The sequence below is a fragment of the Ranitomeya variabilis genome, chromosome 5 (genome assembly GCF_051348905.1).
Source record: "Ranitomeya variabilis isolate aRanVar5 chromosome 5, aRanVar5.hap1, whole genome shotgun sequence".
Lineage (NCBI taxonomy): Eukaryota > Metazoa > Chordata > Amphibia > Anura > Dendrobatidae > Ranitomeya > Ranitomeya variabilis.
This window is the reverse complement of record NC_135236.1, coordinates 579,004,815-579,022,358: the sequence shown is the minus strand read 5'-3', so window position 1 is coordinate 579,022,358 and position 17,544 is coordinate 579,004,815. Positions and strand designations below refer to the sequence as shown.

Genomic DNA, 17,544 nt, shown 5'->3' with positions numbered 1-17,544 from the left:
CCTCCCATTATCCTCCCTCGCAACTTAAGACTTCATTACCTGTATTGGCGTGGATGGCACCCCGAGGAAATCATATCTAACGAAACCTATACAAATTGGACCATATCAAGAAACGGTTGCTCAGTTGGTAATCTCTCCTACATGCCCACTTAATTTACTTGGAGCAGATCTTATGTCAAAACTTAAAGCTACTATCTCCTATTCGGAAGACGGTATGTCACTTACTCTACGAGATCCCCTTACCATGGAAAAAGAATGCACCCTTGTTGCCTCACCTCTCCTTTTGAATCTCGCACTTGGCTTCACACCCATACAAGACCATATTCTAGCACAAATACCATCTAGCCTTTGGGCTACAGGCCCCGAAAATACTGGAAAACTCAAGGTACCACCTGTGAAAGTATACCATAAAGAAGGCGCCCAGCTCACGAGGAAACCACAGTACCCTCTATAGCAGTCCCAGGAAGTATCTTTGGGTGAGCAAATAGCTGCCTTATTGGCCAACGGAGCCCTTATCAGATGTGCCTCCCCGTACAATACGCCTCTTTTTCCCATCAAGAAAAGGACTTTAAAAGGGGAACCAGAAAAGTTCTGGATGGTTCAAGATCTGAGAGCCATCAATGCTGCCACAGTTCTCGAAACTCCAGTGGTTCCCAACCCTCATAATGCCTTCAACCTTGGAAGGATGCTCACCCTCAGGTCAATCTCCTACAGCACGTTGATGACCTCCTCCTGTGTGCCCCAGATGAGGAATCCTGCACCACATACAGTCTGGCTCTCCTTTTGTTCCTTTCCTCACAGAACTGCAAGGTCTCACTAGCCAAGGAACAATGGTGCCAGAGTAAAGTTATTTTTCTTGGACACTGCATCTCCCAAGGACTCAAACATCTTACCATTGAGAGAAAAGAAGCTATATATGGGATACTCACACCTAGGAGTTTCAAGCATCTTCAATCTTTTCTCAGACTTGTTACCTACTGCTGCCAGTGGATCCCGAATGCATCGCAACTTCTGGCACCGCTGTATGAGGATCTTAAGTCAGGTGCAGTCAGTGGTTCTTACTTCAGACTTTCTCCCAGCTCCAAATACAATATTGATGCTCTGAAAGAGGCTATCATGCCAGCACCAGCACTTGGTATACCAAACTATAATTTGCCTTTTACTCTCTTTATCAGTGAAACTGACTGCTACGCAGCTGGAGTTTTATGCCAGAGGCATGGAGGAAAAATGCGTCCTCTTGGATACTATTCCGCGAAACTAGACCCAGTTGCTCTTGCCGCACCGTCCTGTCTCAGAGCTGTTCATGCAGCTCACATTCTCTTGGATAAGACAGCAGATATAACTCTGGGACACCAAATTGTTCTCTAGGCTCCTCATGACATACAAGCCATACTTTCCCAGACGCAGCCCCACCATCTGTCTACTCAGTGACACCTCCGGCTCCAATGCTCTCTTCTCCTTCCAACCAATGTAACGCTAAAGAGATGTACTGTGCTTAATCCATCCACCCTACTTCCTCTTTCCAGGGGGGATTCAGTGGACCTCAACCACCCATGGCCAGAAACCACCAACCCTCCAAACGACCTTTTACCAGATGAACTAGGTCCCTTCAATCATGATTGCCTGGAGCACATGGTATCAGAGACTCAACATTTACCTCGGATATTGGAAACACCGCTATCAGGAGCCAACCTTGTGGTGTATACAGGTGGATACAGATACGCTGATGACACCGGACGATTTCACACTGGATGGGCTGTAGTGACCCAAGAAGAACTTATTTCAGCTGGATCCTTGCCACCTTCAATGTCAGCATGGGAAGCCAAACTGAAGCCTGCAGGATTGCAGAGGGGAAGGTGGTTAATATATGCACAGACTCCAGATATGTTTTTGGAATTGCCCATGATTTTGGATGACTGTGGGCCACTAGATGGTTCCAAACCTCAGTTGGGACCCCTGTGAAGAATGCCGAAGCAATTTGCCAGCTAATGGAGGCTCTGACGCTCCCGAAGGCGCTAGCAGTCGTTAACACCAAGGCTCATGGCAAGTTGAGCTCTGCAGAAGCAAAAGCAAACTACTTTGCAGATCAGATGGCAAAACAGGCAGCCCTGTGGGAACCAGGGAAAGAGGAAGTAGGGGTGTATGTGGTCACAGGAGTAAAAACAAAACTATGCGGGAAGATGAAGAACCACAGCTACCTCCTGTGACCAAGCTAAAGATACATCAGGACCAAATGGAGTCTGAGGAAATAGACCAATGGATCAGCAAGAAGGCACTAAAATGTCAAGATGGATTATGGCGATTAGGTACCAAATTATGCCTTCCCGAAGCCTATACTCCCCAGTTATAGAATGGTCCCACAGGGTGGCCCACAGAGGAAAGAACCAGATGCATGACACTATCAACAAGTACTTTGTGGCACAGGGCATAACTGCGCCAATACAAGCCTTCATCAAGTCCTGTTTGGTCTGTGCCTCTTGCAATACAGGGAGGACAGCAAAAACACCTCAGAAACATTTGGCAAAGCGCCTATACCCCATTCAAAGGATTCAGGTTGAGCACACCCAGATGCCTAAGACTGGAAGATATGAATATGCTTTGTTGGTGGTGGACATGTTCTCAGGATGGCCAGAGGCTTACCCAGTGGCCAGTATGACAGCCAGAACCAAGACAAAAATACTTATGACAGAAGTGGTTTGCAGATATGGAATCCCAGAAGTTGTGGAGAGTGACCAAGGTCCGGCCTTCACGGCAGCAATTACAACAGAACTTTGGGACATGGTTGTGGGACTTGGCTTACGCACACCCTATCACCTACAAAGTAGTGGTAAGGTTGAGCGACTTAATGGCACCCTCAAAAACAAAATTCTCAAAATCAGTCAGGAAGTGACCTTACCCTGACCAGATATTCTCCCAATTGCCCTATACTCTGTACGAAACACTCCTAGGGGGTACACAGACTGACACCGTATGAGATTCTTTTCAGTGGCCCACCCAGTTTAGGATGCTATTTTCCTCAGCAGCTTAGTGCAGGGCACGATGGATTGGTTAATTTTGTTATTGCACTAACTAAAGATTTGTCAGTAACACATGCAAAAGGTTTTGCCTTCCATTCCAGATCCTGACCAAGACGAGTCTACCCACAGTTTACAACCCGGGGACTTCGTCCTGGTGAAAAGGTTCACTAGAAAATCGCCGCTTGTGACCATATACGAGGGTCCATACCAAGTTCTCCTGAAAACGCCTATCTCAGTGAAACTTGAAAGGAGACCAACATGGATCCACGCCTCACATTGCAAAAAAGTGGATCAACCACCCGAGTAATACATATCCATGCCGTCATCTACATAATGCGGTTATGTGTAGAAAATGGGCAACAGGTAGCTGTAACTAAAGAAAAGGGAATTATTACTTTCTGGTACAATTCCTCGAGTACAGTGGTGGCTACATATGGGTTTGATGCCTGTGACATAATACAGAGAAGTGGGTATGGGGAGCCAGGAACGTCACGACTCTCGGGAAAAACAGAACAGTTTGTATTCTTTATTTGTGGTAATTGGAAAGGATGGGAAAAAACTGTAGTTCCTGGACATCTGTAGAATGTGATACAAGTGATAAAGGGTGGGGATATAAACTGACCCCTGCCTTCAAACAAAAGAGTAGTAAAGGGAAGTCCTTACTTACATGGATGACTTTACTTAAGCCCGACTCTAGTGAGTGACCAATGTAGGACAAAATGTCATTCTTTGATACTCAGTATTGAGGATCCATCACCTAATGATGCAGAAGATTATACTTTGGGGGCATATTATAGTCAGGGGGGAAAGACCCCAACAGGCAATTTCCAACTTAAAGATATGTTGGAGTCTCAGGAATGAGCAAATGCGCAGGGTGAATGTGACAAATCTGGAATACCATGGTTTCCACTTCTTCAACATGTTTGTGTTTTTAGGGACATGACTGCAATCCAGAACCCCATTTATGAGGATACACTTGCTATAGAGACTGGATATACAGATGTTAACGCCTGGGTTGAGTGGATGAGGTATACTGCACAACAACAAAATAGAACCAATTGTTATGTGTGTGCAGCAGCCAGGCCCCATTTGGGATCTATTCCCCTATTAATCCCTGAATTGGAGGAGGAGTGTGTCCTTGCCCTCTTTACCAACACCTCCACTAATTATACACAATGTGGGAGATGGAGGGATAAATATCCTGTATTGGATAAAACTCCGTCTTTTGGTCGAAGTATTACTTTCTATCCCGGGAATTACACCTGTATGCAAATACAAGGAGAGAGCCATTTCTTGGGGAATTTTAGTAAGGGTTTTTGTCATAATTACTCCTCAGCAACCCCCGAGAAGTTAACACAGCAGGTCTCCTCAGTAGCGGACATATTCTGGATATGTGGGGATATGAAGATAAGGTCTAAATTAGAGGGTAATTGGACGTGCCAGTGTACTTTGGCCAAGGTCATCATGCCTTTTCATCTTATTCCTGAAGGTTCACCTTCAACTGATCAGAAACAGCCCCAACTTATGAAAAGAGGAATTGTCCCCAAAGAAAGCTTTGACCCTCATCTGTATATTGATGCTATAGGGGTACCAAGGGGGGTCCCTGATTAGTTTAAAGCAAGGGACCAGGTTAAAGCAGGATTTGAGTTTATAATCCCTATTGTAACTGTCAATAAAAATGTAGATTGGATTAACTACATATATTATAACCAACAGAGGTTTATAAATTATACTAAGGACGTATTAAAGGGGATAGCTGAACAGTTGGAGGCTACATCCACTATGGCTTTCCAAAACCGGATGGCTTTGGATATGTTACTAGCAGAGAAAGGAGGGGTATGTAAAATGATTGGAGAAACTTGTTGAACCTTTATCCCCGATAACACAGGTCAGAATGGAAAGGTCACCTTAGCTATAAAAAAGCTTGAATCCTTATCTGAGAAACTTAAGAAAACTTCAGGAATTGATGATCCTTGGGATACTTGGTTTGGGTGGATGACGGTATGGCAGAAATGATTGGCACAGATTGGTACAATTATTATGGTAATCCTTATTTTCATGTCTGTGGTTCCTTGTTGTATATTTCCTTGTATTAAATGGATGGTCACTAAGAGTGTGGACAGCCTGACCCCTACCCTGGCTTTCCAAGAAGATGGCCATGATTCTACTATAAAACCCCTAAAGACAAATTTGATTTATTAGTTAGAAATAAATACATTTGACTTCCACATGAATAAAGCCTGCATCAAGGGGGGTAAAAGCTAAATATTGCCCATCTAATGGACAGCTCAGATGTCACTATCCATGTACTGTGTTTTCTCTTTGTCCTTTTGCGTTTGTAACTGTCCCCTGTGTGTATTATCTGCAGTGGTGAGGCTGGTGTCCTTGCCGGCCAGTGCACTAGTCAGGGCAGAGTTAGGTATCAGCGAGGGACGAGGTTCCTGGCGGCGGTGGGGGAAAGGACCCACTTAGGGCGTTAGGGCAGTGCAGGGACAGGCTCAGGTTAAATTCAGGTGGTGACTATTCCCCATTTCCCTATCAGTAGGCCCTTCCTTTCCCCATTTTCCATCCCTTTGTGGGTGTTGTGCCATTGATTGACCGACCACCTGTTGGGTCATATTACATCATGATATCAGGTTAATAATTGATTTAGGGGGGACTGTGAAGGAGAGAATGGCTAATGAAATGAATTATTAAACCTTATATAAGTCAGTTCAGATATGGTGTAGCAAGATGGCGATTGTGTCTTTGAAACTGTCTTGGAAGTCCTTGGAACTGTCCTGAAAGGAATCTTTGGAATGCAGGAGTCAAGGCACTGGAATACACCAAGACACCATATTTGGAAATGAAGTTGGACATGGACCAATTACAAAGCGACTAGCTGTTCAGAAGTTGTGCGACCCCCCTCCCCCCCCCCATTTGCTGCTTGTAGTATCTTCCCTTGTTCTGAAAATAAAGTTCAGTTGTGCACCATCTTTGGCTGAGAGAGGAAGTGTGTATCTGTCTCTGTGAATCTGATACATTCTTTGGCCTCTAAGCGCGCACTCAGCTTATATTTGGTCAGGTACAAGCAATCATATAGATCTCACTTTAAGAGATCACCCTCACATGACTAGGGGAAAACGGGTGGTAACCACTGATTACCAACAGATGTGTTTGGTTGGAATGTACAAGTCTAATATTAGACTACCACAGCAAGGAAGTGTACATAAAAAATATATATTTTAGAAACCGCACACTTTTTGAGGTAGACAATCATGCTTAAATTTCTAGACTAAGGATATTTTTCTTTGGGCATTTTTTTTTTAAATATAGCTTTCTCATCTCATAATGCAATAAGCACATGTTCTGTGACACACAAACCATGGTATCTGAATTTTGGTTTAGCAGAAAAATTGGCACTGAGGGGTTTAATATTGCCCTCCTTCTTTGCAGTTTGTGATGAATAATAAAATGGATGTTATTAACGTGCTGTTGCTGCAGTATATCACAGATCAATCAATTCACTGTCAATAGATCACTTGAACCTTTGGATTATTATTCAAGAAATGAGACCACAACCCTCATTTTCTATTCAGCATGGCAGTACTACACCACAATCAGATGTAGGCCTATTTCTATCACTATGTGGAATGAACGGTGCACACCAACCTCATGTCCCTACAATGGATAAGCCTAAAAATGGGTCTGCTTGGCTGGCAGTGGCTGTGATAGCTGCTGGGTATAATGGGGAAGCCCACACGGCCTCGCCAATCTAATCACAGAATATTCAAATTCGTGGGGACCTGCGAATTTCCTGAAATTTAACTCAGTCGATCCTCTGTGAACTGATCCATTCATCTCTAATTGAGATAAAAAATAAAACACTGTCAGGACATGGTCATTGTAGGAATAATCCCTCAAACAAAATTATGATCTATCTACTGGATAGGTGACACATGTAATATTGGTTGAGGTGTTACCCCAGGGAACTCCCCAGCTACCTCAGAATGGAGGTTCCATAGTTCTGTGTGAATGAATCAGTAGTGCACATTTTTACCTGCGGTTCCATTCACTTCTATAGATTTATGGGAACAGTAGTGTGCAAAGGAGCATTTTACTTCATTCACAAAGGTAACACATGGCCTCTGTTTTTGTGAATTATGGAGATCCCAGTATCTGTATCCTCATTTATCATTTATACAGTGAACAGATAATAAATGTTGTTGGTTATGTTACCTACATAGGTTGAAAAAAGCCCAAGGTCCATCAAGTTAAACCTTTCTCCACCAATTATACATTTTGACACTAAATCTTCTATAACCCTCAATAATATGTGTATTGAGGAAATCATTCAACCAGATTAACTCTTTGACAATCCATAGGGCAAAAAAGATTTTCAAAAGGTGACCCACAAACTTGTATTTCCCATGGACTAACAATGAGAATTCTGCACTATGCTGTTCCTCTAGTATTTCCTTTTAGAAATGTATGAATAAATAACAAATAACCATAAACTTTCCCCTCATTTACATGGTGCATCACTAGAAAATCTTACAGAATAGTTTTAATAATAAGCTATAGCAATAATACTAAATAAAGTAAATAAAGACATGGATTATGGTATCTCTTGCATAGTAAAGGAATTTTAGATGACAGCTTTTCAGTGTATACTTACTCATAAAACATGGTCCAGCCAGTCTCATCACTCTTTGTTGCCAACAGCCCCGTGATCCCATCATAAGTCATCAAAGACAGCTCCAGACTCTGTGTAGAAACCAGCTTCAATGCTCCGCTAGTGGTGAGTGTTAGGGTGATTATCTGATTGTCTGGCATTAGGAAATGTCTTGGGGTGCCATTAGAATCCCTGCGGATTTTCAAAGAGTTCCCACTATTATCAATAACTTCTATCACATCATTGTCGGCACTGTAAGTAAAATTGTAAAGGTATTCTCCTGTGACCAGGCTCTGAGTATACTGATGAATCCCATTGATATTAAATATGTATAACTCTTGTTCCCCTGGGGATGCAACTTCATACTGATTAAATGAAGTGAGAACAGGTTTGTTTTGAACAACAGCTCTTATACGAATATTTCCAAGATCTGCAATGTACACTGTGCCGTCAGGTGCCACAGCAAGAGAAGACGGAGAGTTTAAGAATGCATCCGTAGCATAGCCATCATCTCCAGCATAACAATTGCAATTGACATCGTCTTTGCAGTTGCAGTCGGAAGCTGCACCTGCTAAAAGAGAGATTTCACCATTGGTTGTCACTTGTCTTATACGATTAATCTTCTTTTCATTTGTTTCTGCAATGTAAAGGATCCCAGTGTGGGAAATAGCTATGGCAGAGGCAGATTCGAGTGCAGAATGGATAGCCAGCTTGCTCAGGGAATAGTCGATGCCAGGCACCTGACAGTGCATAGGACGTCCAGCTATGATGCTGACTTGGTGATTTTCTGTTATGCGTAAAATAACATTGTTCTCCAAGACATAGAGAGAGTTGTCCATTGGGTTAACAGCTAAATCTGTTGGCCATTCCATGCGAACCTGTAAAATATAGAATATAAGTACCCAACATTACTACAATTGGCTTTACTATTAATAATTTAACATACAGTATAATCAACTACTATATAGTTGCTTCTAGGGTTGAGCGAAACGGATCGGTCATTTTCATAAATCGCCGACTTTTGGCAAAGTCGGGTTTCGTGAAACCCGACCCGATCCTAGTGTGGGGTCGGCCACGCGGTTGTTGATCTTCGCGCCAAAGTCGCGTTTCGTATGACGCTTTCAGCGCCTTTTCTCAGCCAATGAAGGTGGACGCAGAGTGTGGGCAGCGTGATGACATAGGTCTCGGTCCCCACCATCTTAGAGAAGGGCATGGCAGTGAGTGGCTTGCTCTCTGCGGCGTCCCAGGGGCTATAAAGGGGCGTACACGCCGACCGACATCTTACTGCTGCCGATCTGAGCCTAGGGAGAGGTTGCTGCCGCTTCGTCAGAAGCAGGGATAGCGTTAGGCAGGGTACATTAACCCCCAAACCACTTGTGCTGTAGCGATTTCCACTGTCCAACACCACCTTTTCTTTGCAGGGACAGTGGAGGCTAGATTTTTCTTCATCAGCTCTGTAGCTTATTGGGCTGCCCTAGAAGGCTCCCTGATAGCTGCATTGCTGTTTGTACGCCGCTGTGCAAACCAACTGTTTTTTTAAAAGCACAAATCCTGTTGCTCCTTCCTTTCTGCACAGCTATCTTGTTTGTTTGTCCACACTTTTGTGTGCAGCAGTCCTTTTTATTGCTGCCTGCCATACTTTTCTGAGATTATTGTAGGGAGATAGTAATTGTAGAACAGTCCCTTTTTTTTATATATCTTCCAACCACTTTCTGCCCCTGAAACTGTGTAGTGTAAAACAGTGGGCCTGTATTTTTCTGCACTGTCCCACACCTAAAAAGGGAGTTTATTAATGCCAATCAGTGCATCTGCGCCAGTCCTGTCTGTGGTATCTCTGTCAGTCATTTTCTGCCACAGAAACTATACTGTAATCCAGTGGGCCAGATTTATTTGCTAGTCTCCCAAAAACAAAAACAAAGGGAGATTAATATTGCCAAATCTTTGCATCTGTGCCAGTCCTGTCTGTGGTATCTCAGTCAGTCATTTTCTGCCACAGAAACTATACTGTAATCCAGTGGGCCAGATTTATTCACTAGTCTCCCAAAAACAAAAAATAAGGGAGTTTATTATTGCCAAATCTGTGCATCTGCGCCAGTCCTGTCTGTGGTATCTCTGTCAGTCATTTTCTGACATAGAAACTGTGGTGTAATACAGTTGGCCTGATTTATTCACTAGTCTCCCCCCCCAAAAAAAAAGGAGATTTATATTGCCAATCAGTGCATCTGCGCCAGTCCTGTCGGTGGTATCTCTGTCAGTCATTTTCTGCCACAGAAACTATACTGTAATACAGTGGGCCTGATTTATTCACTAATCTCCCAGAAACAAAAAAAAAGGAGTTTAATATTGCCAAATATGTTCATCTGCGCCAGTCCTGCCTGTGGTATCTCTGTCAGTCATCGTCTGCCACAGAAACTATACTGTAATACAGTGGGCCTGATTTATTCACTAGTCTCCCAGAAACAAAAAAAAAAGGTAGTTTAATTTTGCCAAATCTGTGCATCTGCACCAGTTCTGTCTGTGGTATCTCTGTCAGTCATTTTCTGCCAAAGAAATTATACTGTAGTACAGTGGGCCAGATTTATTCACTAGTCTCCCAAAAACAAAAAAAAAGGGAGTTTAATATTGCCAAATCTGTGCATCTGCGCCAGTCCTGTCTGTGGTATCTCTGTCAGTAATTTTCTGCCACAGAAACTATACTGTAATACAGTGGGCCTGATGAATTCACTAGTCTCCCACACATAAAATAGGGAAATTAATATTGCCAATCAGTGCATCTGCGCCAGTCCTGTCTGTGGTATCTCTGTCAGTCATTTTCTGACATAGAAACTGTGGTGTAATACAGTTGGCCTGATTTATTCACTAGTCTCCCCCCCCCAAAAAAAAGGGAGATTTATATTGCCAATCAGTGCATCTGCGCCAGTCCTGTTTGTGGTATCTCAGTCTGTCATTTTCTGCCACAGAAACTATACTGTAATACAGTGGGCCTAATTTATTCACTAGTCTCCCAAAAACAAAAAAAGGGAGATTCATATTGCCCAATCTGTGCATCTGTGCCAGTCCTGTCTGTGGTATCTCAGTCTGTCATTTTCTGCCACAGAAACTATACTGTAATACAATGGGCCAGATTTATTCAGCACTCGCCCACACATAAAAAGGGAGATTTATATTCACAACAAGTTAACATACACCTTCTACCTTGTTTTTCAGTACCATATAATGGTTGTTAGTTTGGTTACATTTTTCCAAGAATGAGGAAGGCTGGTGGAAGAGGTTGTGGCTGTGGGCGGTCATTGCCATCTGGTAATGCTGATGGTGGTGGTGGTGGTGGTGGTGGTGGAGCATTGGGTGGTAGAGGGAAAATCGAAATAGCACCTAAGTCTCGAGTTGTTGAGCCAGCGTCATCATCTGGCTACACAAGGCCTCGAACGCTACTTTTTCTGGGAGTAGGAAAACCGATGTTAAAGCCGGAGCAGCAGGAAACAGTTTTGGCTTTCCTTGCTGACTCTGCCTCTGGCACTTTCGCCTCCTCTTCGGATAGTTCAAAATTGAAAAGTAGCCAGTCGTCGGTGGATGCTCCCGGTCAGGAACAAGTTGATTCCTTGTGTCCTTCCCCAAAAACAACAGTGAAGGATGCGTCAGGTGACACAACAGGTTACTCCATGGAGCTCTTTACACATACCGTGCCTGGGTTAGAAAGGGAAATAGTTAACAGCCCACTAGAAGATGATTCGGACATGGAGTGCACTGATGCACAGCCACAGCTATATTGTCATGCTGTTCCATTGACTCACATCACCACATTGCCCTCGCAGTGTACTGAGCCAGAAACTGACCCTGATGAGACGATGGTGCCCATTCCCAAGCGTTATAGCACCTTACACGGTGACACAGAGATAGCTGAACATGAGATTGAAGAGGAGGTGATAGATGACCCAGTTGTTGACCCAGATTGGCAGCCATTGGGGGAAGAGGGTGCAGCTGGCAGTAGCTCAGAAGCGGAGGAGGAGGATAGGCAGCAGCCATCTACATCACATTTGCTTTCATCTGGCAGGCCCGTCTCTGGCCAAAAAAGTTTGCCAAAACCAAAACCAGTTTTAGGACAGCGTGGCCATCCGGTGAAAGTAACACAGCGTGCAATGCCTGAAAAGGTATTCCATAGTAGGAAGAGTGTAGTGTGGCAATTTTTTACCCAAGATCCGAATGATGAGTGCAAAGTTATCTGTAAGAAATGCTCAAAAACATTTAGCAGAGGGAAGAATCCCCACAATTTAAATACAACGTGCATGATCAGACATGTAACCAGCATGCACTTGCAAGCCTGGAATAACTCCCAAACGTCCCCTACCGTTGGTGCACCTGCTCAGAATCCAGGTAGTCAGCAACGCTACATCGCTTCCCCCACTGTAAGCCCACCGGTTAGAACAACAACAGCAGCAAATGTGGAGGTGTCGTCGCTAGGGCAAAGCAGTCAGGGAATCACAAGTTTATTGGTAGGAAACACAGCATGTAGGCCTACATCGAGAATACCATCACCAACCATCTCTCAATCCGCCATGTCCACAACCACCACCACCGCAAGTCCCACCATATGCACCTCACCAGTCCAGCTCACCCTCCAAGAGACTCTCATTAGGAAAAGAAAGTACTCACCCTCTCATCCGCGTACACAGGGTTTGAACGCCCACATTGCTAGACTAATCTTGCTAGAGATGATGCCCTACCAGTTGGTTGAAAGCGAAGCTTTCAAAACCTTGATGGCCTACGCAGTACCACGCTATGAGCTACCCAGTCGACACTTCTTTTCGAGAAAAGCCATCCTAGCCCTTCACCAGCATGTCAAAGACCGCATTCTCCATGCACTGAGGCAATCAGTCAGTAGAAAGGTGCACCTCATAACTTATGCATGGACCAGTAGGCATGGTCAGGGACGTTACGTGTCCATCACGGCACACTGGGTTAATGTGGTGGATGCAGGGTCCACAGGGGACAGCCACAGTGGGACAGTTCTGCCTAGCCCACGGTCTAGGAAACAGTTGGCTGTAGGCGTTCGCCACTCCTCCTTCTCTTCCAGCCAAAGCGAAAGCTTATCCAGAGCGCAATCGCACGACCACTCCATCCGCAACTGCCAGTGTTGCACACGAGGTGTCCCATTATGGAACAGCTAGCGGTAAGCGTCAGCAGGCTTTGTTGGAAATGAAGTGCTTGGGCGACAACAGACACACCGCGGAAGTTCTGGCTGAGTTCATGCAGCAAGAAACTCAGTCATGGCTGGGCACTGTACATCTTGAGGCAGTCAAGGTAGTCAGTGATAATAGGAGGAATTTTATGGCTGTCATAGCCCTTTCAGAACTGAAACACATACCTTGCCTGGCTCACACCTTGAACCTGGTGGTGCAGTGCTTCCTGAAAAGTTATCCGGGGTTACCAGCCCTGTTCCTCAAGGTGCGACGACTTTGCTCTCACATCCGCCATTCGCCCGTACACTCCAGCCGTATGCAGAACCATCAGCGATCGTTGAAGCTTCCCCAGCACCGCCTAATAATCGACATTGCAACAAGGTGGAACTCTACACTGCACATGCTTCAGAGGCTGTGCAAACAGAGGTGTGCTGTCATGTATTTGTGTGAGGATACACATACACGGGCAGGCAGTTGGATGGCAGACATGGAGTTGTCTGGTGTGCAGTGGTCGAAGCTCCAAGACCTCTGTCAAGTCCTTCAGTGTTTTGAGGAATGCACACGGCTGGTCAGTGCGGACGACGCCATCATAAGCATGAGCATCCCACTAATGCATCTGCTGATGCAAAGTTTGACGCACATTAAGGAGCAGGCGTCTGCAGCTGAGGAGGAGGGAAGCCTTGATGACAGTCAGCCATTGTCTGCTCAGGGAAGTCTCGGGGACGAGGTTGCGGACGAAGAGGAGGAGGAGGAGGAAGATGGGGATGATTATTTATGGGAGGAGGAAGCTTCTCAGGGGGAATAGAAACTGTTGGTGGTGCAAGGTCAGGTACATGTTTTTTTGCGGGAGACAAGTGATGTGGATTTGGCAGAAAGTGCTCCTCAACCCAGCACAAGCATTGATTTGACACCTGGAACATTGGCCCACATGGCTGATTATGCCTTGCGTATCCTAAAAAGGGACCCCCGCACTATCAAAATGATGACCGATGACGATTACTGGTTGGCCTGCCTCCTGGATCCATGCTATAAAGGGAAATTGCAAAATATCATGCCACATGAGAACCTTGAGCAAATATTGGCTACCAAACAAGCAACTCTTGTAGACCGTTTGGTTCAGGCATTCCCAGCACACAGCGGCGGTGATGGTTCTCACACGAGCTGCAGGGTGCAACATGCAAGAGGTGTTAGAGGGGCACAAATCAGAAGTGGCGTTGGACAGAGGGGTTTTATGACCAGGTTGTGGAGTGATTTCGCAATGACCGCAGACACGACAGGTACTGCTGCATCGATTCAAAGTGACAGGAGACAACATTTGTCCAGTATGGTTACTAACTATTTTCCCTCCCTTATCGATGTTCTCCCTCACAGGTCATTCCCCTTTGATTACTGGGCATCTAAAATAGACACCTGGCCTGAATTGGCAGAATATGCATTACAGGAACTCGCTTGCCCAGCTGCTAATGTGCTATCAGAAAGAGTATTCAGTGCTGCTGGTTCAATACTGACAGAAAAAAGGACTCGTCTGGCTACCCAAAATGTCGATGATCTATCCTTCATTAAAATGAACCAATCATGGATTTCTAATTATTTTGCCCCACCTTCCCCTGCTGACATGTAGCTTTCCTGTAAAAAGGTTTTGCTTTTGGACTCCTCTTAGTGACTGATCCAATTCCTCCATTTGCAGCTGCACATGTCCATCATAGGCCATTTTAACACCTCCCTAAATGGCCTGACTCCACCTACGGGGCCGTGGTCACCACTTTGCGCAAGCACCCGTGCGAGTGCTGTTTGCCTGGACAGGTGGGTGTGCCCACTTTTGGGCGATGGCACTGGCACAGGGTCCCTCATAGTACAATGACGTGTCTCTGGCGGTGGTGGTGCACACCCAACGTCAGACACACAGTCGTAACATGAGGGGCCCTGGGCCAGTACCACCGCCCACGAGAGAGTGTTCTCCCCCCCAGCTCAAACAGTGCTCTACCACTTGCAAAATTACCTCTCACTGCTCCACCACTGTTTTGTCTGTGCTGTTAAATCCTTGAATGGCACTGCCAATACCAATTTGTTGACATGATTGTTGCTAGTAAAAATATTCAGGGGCCCTGTCCTACATTTACACCAGTTAATACTTTGCGCCAACTACCACTGTCTGCAAGTCAGCAGAGGAGCCCACCCCTGTACCTAGGTATGCCACCTGTTTATTTGTGAAATTTTTTTTTTGCAAGACATTAACCTCACTTTATTATTTTGGCCTACTAACTGTGTCAGATACTCCTTACAGTTGTCCTCCACTGAACAAAGCTAGGCCGCTTGCGTACTCCTGTAACCTATTTTTAACTGCATTTTGCCTATTACTTTTTTGGCCCTACTAACTGTGTCTGCCCCTCGGTGCAATCGTCCTCCGCTGACCACACCAATGCTGCCTGTGTACCCCTGTAACCTATTTAAAACTGCATAGAGCCTACTTTTTTTATTTTAGGCCTAGTAAGTCTGCGCCACTCCTTCCAATCGTCCTTCGCTGACCACACCAATGCTGCCTGTGTACCCCTGTAACCTATTTAAACCTGCATAGAGCCTACTTTTTTTTTAGGCCTAGGAAGTCTGTCTGCGGTTCCTCCTTGCAATCATCCTCCGCTGACCACACCAATGCTGCCTGTGTACCCCTGTAACCTTTTTTAAACTGCACTGAGCCAACTTTTTTTAATTTAGGCCTAGTAAGTCTGCGCCACTCCTTCCAATCGTCCTCCGCTGACCACACCAATGCTGCCTGTGTACCCCTGTGACCTATTTAAACCTGCATAGAGCCTACTTTTTTATTTTAGGCCTAGGAAGTCTGTCTGCGGTCCCTCCTTGCAATCGTCCTCCGCTGACCACACCAATGCTGCCTGTGTACCCCTGTGACCTATTTAAACCTGCATAGAGCCTACTTTTTTATTTTAGGCCTACGAAGTCTGTCTGTGGTCCCTCCTTGCAATCATCCTCCGCTGACCACACCAATGCTGCCTGTGTACCCCTGTAACCTATTTAAACCTACATAGAGCCTACTTTTTTATTTTAGGCCTAGGAAGTCTGTCTGCGGTTCCTCCTTGCAATCGTCCTCCGCTGACCACACCAATGCTGCCTGTGTACCCCTGTAACCTTTTTTAAACTGCATTGAGCCAATATTTTTGGTTTAAGGCCTACTACCTGTGTCTGTCTGCGCCACTCAATACAGCGGTCCTCCTCAGAAAAAAGCTGAGCTTCATTTGTCAGGTTTTCAGCCTATAGGAATTTGAAAACTGCATTGGGGCTACTACTTGGGTTGGGCCTACTAAGGGTGTCTGCCGCTCCTTGGTGTTCTCCAGGTTTTTTTTCTTGAGCTTCAATCTTCGGGCTTTCGGCCTATATTTTTAATATTAAACGGCATTGGGCCTAGTAGTGTGGTTGGGCCCTTAAAACGGTGTCTGCCGCACCTTGGTGTTGTCCTGTGTTATTTTCCTGAGATTCAATCTTCAGGCTTTCGGCCTATATTTTTAATATTAAACTGCATTGGACCTACTAGTGTGGTTGGGCCCTTAAAACGGTATCTGCCGCTCCTGGGCTTTCTCCTGTGTTATTTTCCTGAGCTTCAATCTTCAGGCTTTCGGCCTATATTTTTAATATTAAACTGCATTTGGGCCTACTAGTGTGGTTGGGCCCTTAAAACGGTGTCTGCCGCTCCTGGGTTTTCTCCTGTGTTATTTTCCTGAGCTTCAATCTTAAGCTTTCGGCCTATATTTTTAATATTAAACTGCATTGGGCCTACTAGTGTGGTTGGGCCCTTAAAACGGTGTCTGCCACTCCTGGGTTTTCTCCTGTTTTGTTTTCCTGAGCTTCAATCTTCAGGCTTTCGGCCTATATTTTTAATATTAAACTGCATTGGGCCTACTAGTCTGGTTGGGCCCTTAAAACAGTGTCTGTCGCTCCTGGGTTTTCTCCTGTGTTATTTTCCTGAGCTTCAATCTTCAGGCTTTCGGCCTATATTTTTAATATTAAACTGCATTGGGCCTACTAGCCTGGTTGGGCCCTTAAAACGGTGTCAGCCGCTCCTGGGTTTTCTCCTGTGTTATTTTCATGAGCTTCAATCTTCAGGCTTTGGGCCTATATTTTTAATATTAAACTGCATTTGGGCCTACTAGTGTGGTTGGGCCCTTAAAACGGTGTCTGCCGCTCCTGGGTTTTCTCCTGTTTTGTTATCCTGAGCTTCAATCTTCAGGCTTTCGGCCTATATTTTTAATATTAAACTGCATTGGGCCTACTAGTGTTGTTGGGCCCTTAAAACGGTGTCTGCCGCACCTTGGTGTTGTCCTGTGTTATTTTCCTGAGCTTCAATCTTCAGGCTTTCGACCTATATTTTTAATATTAAACTGCATTGGACCTACTAGTCTGGTTGGGCCCTTAAAACGGTGTCTGCCGCTCCTGGGTTTTCTCCTGTGTTATTTTCCTGAGCTTCAATCTTCAGGCTTTGGGCCTATATTTTTAATATTAAACTGCATTTGGGCCTACTAGTGTGGTTGGGCCCTTAAAACGGTGTCTGCCGCTCCTAGGTTTTCTCCTGTTTTGTTATCCTGAGCTTCAATCTTCAGGCTTTCGGCCTATATTTTTAATATTAAACTGCATTGGGCCTACTAGTCTGGTTGAGCCCTTAAAAAGGTGTCTGCCGCTCCTGGGTTTT

At 45.0% G+C, this 17,544-nt stretch overlaps 1 protein-coding gene across 7 annotated transcripts in view; it reads right to left on the bottom strand.

The window, feature by feature from the left end:
- LOC143776520 (teneurin-2-like) overlaps positions 1 to 17,544 on the bottom strand; it is a 3,926,626-nt gene that overhangs the window by 525,209 nt on the left and 3,383,873 nt on the right. For all 7 annotated transcript variants that reach the window (XM_077265978.1, XM_077265979.1, XM_077265980.1 and 4 more), the window contains one exon: positions 7,675 to 8,549. In XM_077265978.1, the coding sequence (XP_077122093.1) occupies positions 7,675 to 8,549 (875 nt within the window). The remainder of the gene's footprint in view (positions 1 to 7,674; positions 8,550 to 17,544) is intronic.